Here is a 9,561-nt window from a genome sequence, read left to right on the forward strand (position 1 = left end):
GTATTGGAGGGCCGTAACAGCCCATTTTCATTAGATAGTTGTATAGGAACCCAACGGAACGGCCTTTGAGCCCAGCAAAGCAAAGATTAATACAGAGTGGAATTTTCGAGGTCCTTCACAAGCGGCACGCGGCGTCGCTTCAAGGTACGGCCGCCCCCGTGGGACTAGATCATGACCACCGCTACAATCCGCTATCCGAAGTAACGGAAGTGTTCTCAGCCGCCCGGCGAGTCCAAGAGCAAGTGCGTGTAGAGGTTATCTGGATTCCGCCCCTGGCGAAGAGCTCGTCGAGCGTACGCGCGCGGGTTTTCGGCCCTCCCCCGACTTAGCCGGTGCGTTTTTGCATCGGCGTCATTTAAAAAGCGACAGCCTTTGGTGGAGAGGACGGGTCACGGAGAGAAGGAGACGGAGGGGGAGAAGCGACACGAGAGGTCGGCGAAGGAAGCGGAGCGTGCTGTGTGTTCGTGGCATGGCTCCTGGGACGACTTGGCAGGTGCCCGGGTAACCAGTGCACCGCTGTAAGCGGACTGGGTGATTTTCGGGTCACCCGACAAGCCTGCGCTCCCGTTAGTTTAGGTGTTGTTGGTGGGGGAGTGCGAAGCTAACGAGTTTTGGCACGTCTGCTACACCGCAACTGGTGCCGCGACCCGGGAACAGGGTGGTTGTGGCACCTAGGTACCTTTCAAGTCGACGAACAGGCAAGTGAAGATGGTCAAGACACCGACAAGTTCGCGAAGCGCGGACGCGGCGACGAAGGCGACGACCAGCACGCCGCGTTCAACCGGGTCGGCGATCGCGATCATGGAAGTGGGGCTGACGATGATGGAAGTGAAGATGAAGTGGGGATGAAGGGCCCAGCGCCGATGCTGGAGGATGAAGCGGTCGACGAGCTAACGGTTGTCGTCGGGAAGTCGGGTGCTCCGCGCCCGATCGATCGCCGGCTTGATGCAGAACTCGGTGAAGTTACTCCAGCTAAGGTTCTGGTGCCCGACGAGCGACAGACCATGGGAAGGCAGCCGCCGGCTAGTGGAGATACTTCGAATGCATACAAGATACTGGGACAAGTCGGCCGATCGATGGTCGCAACAAGCGCGTGGGTGATAATGTTCGCGCCGAAGGAAGTCCGCGGTACCAAGTGGGTGACGCTCGAGAGAGACCTGGCGTCTCCGATCGACGGCTCCAGCCTGTTCCAACTCAGCGAGCAGACCAAACGTCTGCTGGTGGCGATGGGCTTCGAGTGTACCAGCCTCCCGACGATGGTGGTTCTGGAAATATGGGAGCTCGCTGAGGTAAGCGCCGAGCTGACCAAGTGGAAGCGCAAGCTGAAGAATTCGTTCGGGGTGCGTGGAATGATGTCCGTGCTGAAGCTGAACGACGTTGACTCCAGGCTGGTGCCGCTGCCGACCAGGCCGCGGAAGGCCTCCGTAGGCTTCCAGATGCAGACGCCGGATGCCAAGTAGGTCTTCAGTAAGACGCCCGACTCGCCAAACATCGGGGACTCGCACATGATGACGCCGAAGAAGAATAGCGAAGGTCGGCTATTTAACCCTCCTGCGCTCGCGGGAGATGACGATGACGATGACGATGACACGGGCCACGGCTTCGTTGGCCCGTGTGAAGACTTGATGGCGCAGATCCGACAATTTTACCAGCGCAAAGACGAAGACGGAGCTCAGCGAGTTAAGCTGATGCATCACATCTCGCTGAACAAGTTGACGAAGTTCTCTAGGACTCGAAGCCGCAGTGAGCGATCGCTGCGGTGGCTCAAAAATTTCATCTACGAGATGGAGAAAAACACACACCCGCAAGACCGCTGGTGCGACCCGTTCCAACTCCTGATGGAGAGTGGAGCCAGCAACCGGGTTCGCCAGATCTCGAAGAAGACGCGCAACAAGTGGTCCTTGCTATGCGAGGCGTTCATGGCGTACTACTGCTCGAAGCACGACAAATCTGCCGACGACCGATATTGCACCGCAACGCGGGACGAGGGGGAGCACATCTGCGACTACCTGCTGCGCCTGAAAGGGTACGATCACTCGGCGAAAATCGCGTATAAAGCGGGCGGCACCGTCGGCGCCAGGCACGTCAAGCGTTTCCTCGACACTTGTAACGATGATGCGCTGGCCCGGCAGTTGATCCCTCAACGATTCGACAACATCGCCAAGGTGGAAGCTGTGATGTAGTTGGATTTCACTCGTCGCAGCTACGTACTGCTTCACCACCACTGGGATATCCTTGTACAGTTAACAGAGCGACTCCCACGAGTTCTCAGTTGGCCCCAGTCCCTTCCACCCAACAAGTATCTCGTAACAGAAGTGATAGCGCTTGCGCACGTAGTCCGAGCGAACGACGTTAGCCGAGTTGTGTCACGTTCGGTGGCAGTAGTAGAATGTATGGGCGCCCAAATTGCAGCAAGTTTATCCCCCGATTCAAGAGCTCGTGTCGTGGGAATCATCCGTGACGTGACAGCGTATATGCACCTATTCGCCGAGTCCCACCGGTGATCCTTCAGCTCGGCAACCGTCAGTACTAACCTTGATCAGCCACGTGCTCACAGATCTTCTCTGTTACCTCGAAAGGCGCGTCCGCGTAAAACTGAAGGTGTGAGGCACGTACGTCTGATTCCGAGCCGCCACTAGGTGCTGCACGCAGAATAGTGTTCGTCTGCACCAACGATCTGATATTGGCCTATCCAAGTGATAAGCAGCTTGTCATTGTGTTTTTGGTCCACTTGAGACCGCAACACGTAGTCACCGAAATCGAAATTCACTATTATGGCTGCTCTTTGCGTTTTCTGATTTCGTCTTGTTTGTTCCGCCCTTGCCACTTGTGCATCTCTTGCACCCCGCGCCAGCTTTGCCTCTATCTTGCTGCTAGCTGTACCGAGCTCTAGGAATGCGTTGTCCTCACCGTTGAGCTCAACGTCCAGCGGGGATGAGTCGGTAGGACACAAAATAGCCCCACCGGTTCTTTATTGGCAAGCGAAGGACCCGGATTGTTAAGCTTGACTGTACCACCGGAATAAAAGCAACCACGAATCCCCACCTTGGCTTCGTGCTACATAGCACGGAGGGCCTGGAAATTATCCCTGTTTACCCTATCGATTGATTCATTGTGTACGCCAGCGTGAACTGCTGTCCGCAGGTGAGACCTCTCGCCACCTCAGCTACCAGTTGGTTCTTGAAGTGGGTGCCTTGGTCGCCTATCCAAACCCGGGGGATTCCGTAGCGACTGTGCAAGTCAAGGATTGCTTCAGCTGTAACCGCTGATGTAGGTACAACAACACACGGTATTAGCTCACAAAAATGGGTCTCATCATTCTTTAGCACCAGTAGATACTGTATGCCGCCAAACGATCCACCAATATGTAGGTAGTACCAATGGAAAGATCCATTTCGTTCGCTGCATCGGAGTGTCTCTGCCCATGGTCTCATCACCACCTTCCCCCATCTTACATACTGACACATGAGGCAGCCAGCAAGGCAATTCTTGACTAGGGCGGAACGATTCCGTATAAGGAACCTGCGGTTAACCACGTTCATCAGCGCTTCGCGGCTTATATGACCTTGTGCCCCACTGTGGGCGATTACTAAAAGTCTTCGCACCAGATTTGCCGCGGCAGAGGGGACCCAAATCCGTTCATTACCACACCATAAACCAGCACGACTCCGTGTCAGTCCTTGTGGTCGGTCGACAATGTGCCGCTGCTGCTCTTCAACTATTGGTCATTCAAAGTTTCCATTCCTGAACGGCCAAGTTCGCGGTCGCTCGGCTGACTAGTTGAGCCACCAGACTGGTCCTCATCATGATGATAGCGCAGTGTGAAGGACTTCACTGTCACACTTGGTGCGGGTCGTGTACCTGTCCACCAAGACACCATATGAGCCCACGTTGTGTGTTCCGTCGATATGCTCAATCGTATACCGAAAGACCATCAATTTCATTGACCATCTCAACAGCTTGCCATGGACATGCTTCTTCACCTCACGACCCGCCACGAAAACTTGAATCAGGTGGCGGTGGTCACAGTACATGCGAAAGCCACCCGGCCACAACAACAACTAGCTCAGCTTGGCGCCGTCATGGTAGGCCTTTTTTCGATAACGCTTCAATTCTCCAGATTTTATCCAAAGTCCATGGGCGGATGCCACTGAGGTGCCATTATTCTCACATCAAATACCTGCTAAATATGGTTATGAGTGCTCGTAATTTTTGCAGTTGAAATACCTGTTATAGTAAATAGCCTGCGATTCAATGAAATTATGATGCGATGTTAACCCATCCGGTTGAGATTAAGACAAAAACCCTATACCCTTTCATCAAGTATGTATACCTGTGACATCTAGTTTATCTGCCACTCAAGCGAAATCCATCGATTTGTTTTCGCTCGAACAACATGCCGACGGGATCCCGCCTTACGGAGCTCAGTTGATTGAATTCATGTTGAAAAGGTTCTGGTTTATAATGGACGATGATATGGTGGACAAGAGAATCAGTAAGCGGTGACTTGAGTAATGCTTTAGTCTTGTTTTTCGACTACTGCATGGTAGGTATGCGCACTGGCTTTCTGAAACACAAAGTACTGTTATTTAGCTGTCCAAGCCGTCGCGATGCCCTAGGGTCGCGGCGGTAAGTCCGGTAATGAACACCTCTATCTCTGCGAATACGTGCTCATTTCGCTTGTGGCTAAAGGGAGAAGGGTGTTTATTGAGAAGTAGCTACTTTTGGATTGCCGACTACTGGTAGCTACTTCTGAAATTGATTAACCAAATAGCCTTGCGACTTGGTGTCGCCGACTCCCGAGCGAAGCGAGGTGCTCCCCCTCCGGGGGAGGTAGAGGAGGGTCTAGGGTTTTGTGCCCCAAGGGGAAAGGGGGTCTTAGGAATCAGGATGCAGTTTCAATATCAATACGACTTAATGTTCAAGCTGGAACGCTTCCCGTGGTTTAAGATCCGCGTGCGTAGCACGCGGGGTTAAAACCAGGCAAACTGAAAAGTAGCTAGTTGAAAACTTGTTTGGGGTTGTCATTTTGAATTTCGAACTAGATACTTTTTGCGTCGGAAATGGAGCGATTCCCGCAGCGTTTTTAATCTTATTTTTATTCCAGAAAGTACGTGTTCAAAATCTGAAAGAGGGGGTACCCCCCCCCTCTTCCAGATCTGTGATTGGTCGCCAAGATTTATCCTGCCCTTCTTCGCACTTTTGAGATGGTTTTTGGATTCTAAAACCTACGGGAATCTCTCCAATAGCCAGATAGGGCTATTTCAAAATCATAAAGTAGACTATGTTGTTCCTTCCTCCAGTTTTTCTAAATTGTATTTTATAGTATTATTTAAAAAATAAGAAGAAGTGAAGTAGTTAAAAAAATGCCAAACCTCTAGCAATTTCAAGACCGGTCAATATTCGTAAAAAAATCCGTAAATAAAACTAATAGCGGAATAGTGGTTACCTTCAACCATTACCATATCTCTACTTCTTTCTGTCATTGGCACGTAGAAACAAAGTGCCGCGGTACACTAAACTTATATGCCTACATGTTAGAGCGGCGTAAAATCCAGAGCTGTCCGGGCAGAGCACGGCCTTGTTCTTTGGTGCTTCAGTAATAGTACCACCAAGGTAGATAAGCACATTATGCTGCTGGTCCTGGATGTCTGTATCACTCTTCCAACTGGGCACTTGCATCACGATCACTGACCACCCAACGTCTGAGGCGCCCGTCAGCAAAATTCTCTGCATCCGGCTTTGGGAACGCGAGGGTGGTTGCATCAGCCAGATCCTGTTTCACCGCGTACGCCGCGCATTCCTGCTCGGTAACGATCGATATACCCGAATCCGCACGCTTCGTTCGGCTTGGCGCCTGTATTATCGCCTTGTCATGTAGAGGACATCAGGACATGCTAATCGCGCATACTCTACGATACTGTCTCTCATCCAGTTCGTAGAGCACAAGAACTGCCGGAGTTCCCCAGCATTCGTCAGGTACGGCATCGACCGTAAAGCCTGGATGTGCTTCTGGAGAAGCGCTGAATAAGAAATCCTTCTCGAACAATGAGAAAGGCGGCCGGGTCAATCGACAGAAAATAATGTAGGATCATCGATCGGGCGACAGGCAGCACATATTAGTGGCGCGATATCGGCGGTTACCTGAGCCAAGATCGACGACGGATTTCAGGGATCTACGACGACCAAGTATTCAAGTGGGGACCGATCAGCGATGGACCCCAACTTGAACAAGTCACTGGTTTGCGGGCTTTGGCCCGCGGTATTAGCAGTTCGGTCTTTTTTTACTGTGTTCCAAAACCTGCACGGTAGAAAACTTTAGTTACTACTGGTAGTACTATGTAGTAGCGCTACGCTTGCCATAAAAGAACGCTGCATGAAGACGTTCTTGAATTTTAGCACAGGCTCTTATTTTTGTTCTGTGAAGTATCATGCGTATATTTGCTGGGTCGCTTACGCTGCTCGATCTGTCGTGGTGGATCTATTATATACGTGAACTCACACTACTGCTACATGTATTCATGCTGCATACTGCACAGCTTCAAGCTGCCAGACTGAACTTCGGTTCATGTTGAATGTATAATGTGTTTATTTTGCTGGGGCTATTCGGGCTGTATTTCCAAATGTGACACCTGAAACTTGCTTTTGTAGAACTGCTATATTGATTTTCATGCCGTTTAGCTCTCCTCGCTTCGAAATCGACGCACAACAAACAGTCTGCACTCACTACCATTAATCAATTGCGATAATTTTGTTTTACTCAAAGACGATTTATCGTTGCTGCTGCTGTGGCTTCCGACATGTACATGTAGATATCGTATCGAAGACGCACATTCGCTACCGATCCGTATTGAGTTGAGCTAAATTTGCTATGTCTATTTGAACTGTTATCGCGCAAACCAGCATTACTACATGTAGCGCGGTCCAGTGCGTAAATTCATGCTGGCAAAGTTGCAGTCTTTCAGTGCTACCTAGTAGCAACACTAGAGTACGGTATCGACGACAGCTACCAGTGTGCAACGCAGTATAAACCACACCCAATCATAGTTTCAATACTTTAGATATTACTTCAAAGTAAGTAAACACGCAGGTCACTACACTGTAGTAAGGCATGTCCGTGACAATGTAGCTCGCCTCGCAGAAACGGGTGATCAATAATACAACGGCAACGATATTCAGCTCACTCGATGTTTAGGTACTCAACTTTGCATCGTGAGCGACATTTGGTAATGAGCTTAATAGGAAAATGTATTCCTACTCATTTGCTACTAAAACTCGAAGTTATAGCAACGAATATGTGTCAACTGTATCCGCACATTATTGTTATGGAAATCAAAATGATGCATATACTTTTAAGCTATGCTATTCCAGCAACCCGTGGTCAAACCGCCCGCGTAGCGGGTGCCCAGAGCGCGAGTTGCTGGGCTTCAAATACACTATTGCTGTAGGCTCGAGTGCCTTCCGAATGGTAATTCCAAACTTCGATGCGACCTTCGCCCGTAGCACAGCATACCCGTCGGCGACTGTGAAGTCGAACCGAGCCACTCGTCCCTTGTCTCGGCTTCTACTCAAAGGCTCACCTTTCTTAATTTTCAAACAGCAGCATAACACAGTAGGCAGAGTGTCTTCATCTACGTCTTCGGAGAGGAGTGCTTGCACGACACTGCCACAATCAAAAATGACGGTAGTAGTACAAAGGAGGCGGACGACGAGGTTAATAATACATCCAGTCGACGTCAGTGTTGGAAAATGGATAATCTACTCATATATTTTGTCTTACTAATGATACATTTATTTTGCGCAGGGTGGCTACACGGTGTCAAGGTGACGGGGGTTTCTGTTACGGGTTTGATGGTACTCTCATCTAGTTTTCCAGGTTCGTGGGATGATGGGGAAATGAGCTACCAGCTTCAACAGCGATTGAGCGATCCAGTAAAGACAATTGAGGGAGGGCGATGCGCTACCGACTCTGCGTTTCATGTAAGCGCAGCGATGACAAACCGAATAATTACGCCTCTCACAGATGGCGACTTGGAGAGAGCAAGCTCGGAGTGCAGGGCAATGAGTTCTGCCGGTATGTGGGTGTTGTAACAGGCAGCAAGGTTTTCCTACTGCTCAGAGCCGAAGGGCGGCATTCGCGCTACCAAGTCAAGCATCCCTACAATAATTACAGGCGTTGGTGGTTAGGAGCGATAGGTAATAGCATGCAACTTGTACAACAGCACCATCAGACGTACTGTTCAGCTCGCTCATCGTATAGTTCTTTCCTTTTTGTGGCGTGGATGCCATGATGGCCGATGAATGCAGAAATGTATAGTCTGTGCTTCTCGCAGGAAAATCACTTGTGAGCGATAACACTGAAATACGTTTCTCTTGAACTGTAGTTTACGGTGGACCAACGGTGGACCAAGGACTAAAGTTTGGTGATACGTTTTTTTCTTCTTATCAACCGTTGGTCCGTGCTTGGTACGCGCTTAGTACGAGTTTACTCCTTAGGGTTATGCAAGTGTGGGCTATTTTTGGAAGGCTATCATTAGTGTTTTTGGATCGGTGGGGGTGACGTCCTCCCCGGAACGCGTGGCCAGTATGATGCTGGTCTCGGGATTCCGGCAGGCGCCCTCGGGCTTCTGCAAGTTCTTTGCGGGTCTCCGCCTCCGCTCACCAGCCGTCGACGCTGTCAAACTCCCTCCTCCAAATCGACCCAACCAGACTAACCGCCTCCACCTAGGCACGTTTAATATCCAGTCGCCCAACTCGCATCGCAGGCAACATGACACACTACCCCGAGAACTCCAGCGCTACAAAGTCGACGTCCTTGGACTCCAAGAGACCAAGATACCCACACTCGGTCTGAAGCTCGTCGAGGACTTTACTTTACTACCTCTAACGGCTACACAGGAGAAGCACGGCGTCGGCTTCGCCGTCTCAGCACGCCTGTGACCATACTTATGATGCTACTGGTCTCAATGCGACCGTATTGGTGTCCTTCAAGTCGTACTTCCCCATACAGGCCGAGTCAACATCGTCTCTGCATATGCGCCGCACAGCGGTCGGCCCCTCGAAGACGTCGATCGTTTCTACAGGTACATACACGCCTCTCTAGCGTCTTTACCAAAGCGCGACATCACGATTATCACTGGCGACTTCAACGCCAAACTAGGCAGGAGACAGAGCAGCGAATATTTCCCGGGGCCACATGCACGAGGAGTGCGCAACCGCAACGGCGATGCTCTAGCTAACTTTTGTGACTCATTTCGCCTCTTTGCCACCCACACAGGATTTCAAAAACGCGCGAAGCACAAGACCACGTGGAGCCAACGCAGGACCGATGTCTACATTTACAATCAGATCGACAATATCCTCTGCCCACAGAACAGCAGGCACTTCTGCAAGGACGCTCAAACACACCTTCCGACCACAAGCTCGTCACGGCAGACTCCGCGCTTCAACAAGCTCGAAGACTCCGATTCAAGCCTCGGCAGCGCACAGAACCCCCCCTCCCCTCCGCCCCACGTGTGAACAGCTCATCCACGACGACGCCACCCGAGACAAGTTCAATAC

General features: G+C 50.9%; 2 protein-coding genes across 2 annotated transcripts; one reads left to right on the top strand and one right to left on the bottom strand.

Annotated features, from left to right (window-relative positions):
• Positions 1-469: 469 nt before the first annotated feature.
• Positions 470-2,183, top strand: PHYSODRAFT_253536 (hypothetical protein; the record flags this gene model as incomplete). The annotated part of the gene is made up of 3 exons (XM_009522396.1): positions 470-493; positions 699-1,354; positions 1,469-2,183. The coding sequence occupies 3 exons, from the start codon at positions 470-472 to the stop codon at positions 2,181-2,183; spliced, it is 1,395 nt and encodes a 464-aa protein (XP_009520691.1).
• A 452-nt stretch (positions 2,184-2,635) lies between these two features.
• On the bottom strand, positions 2,636-2,824 carry PHYSODRAFT_481147 (hypothetical protein; the record flags this gene model as incomplete). The annotated part of the gene is made up of 1 exon (XM_009522397.1): positions 2,636-2,824. A coding segment is annotated over one exon (189 nt), but the record flags the coding sequence as incomplete, so codon positions are not given.
• Positions 2,825-9,561: the final 6,737 nt, after the last annotated feature.

This window comes from Phytophthora sojae (genome assembly GCF_000149755.1).
Source record: "Phytophthora sojae unplaced genomic scaffold PHYSOscaffold_2, whole genome shotgun sequence".
NCBI lineage: Eukaryota > Oomycota > Peronosporomycetes > Peronosporales > Peronosporaceae > Phytophthora > Phytophthora sojae.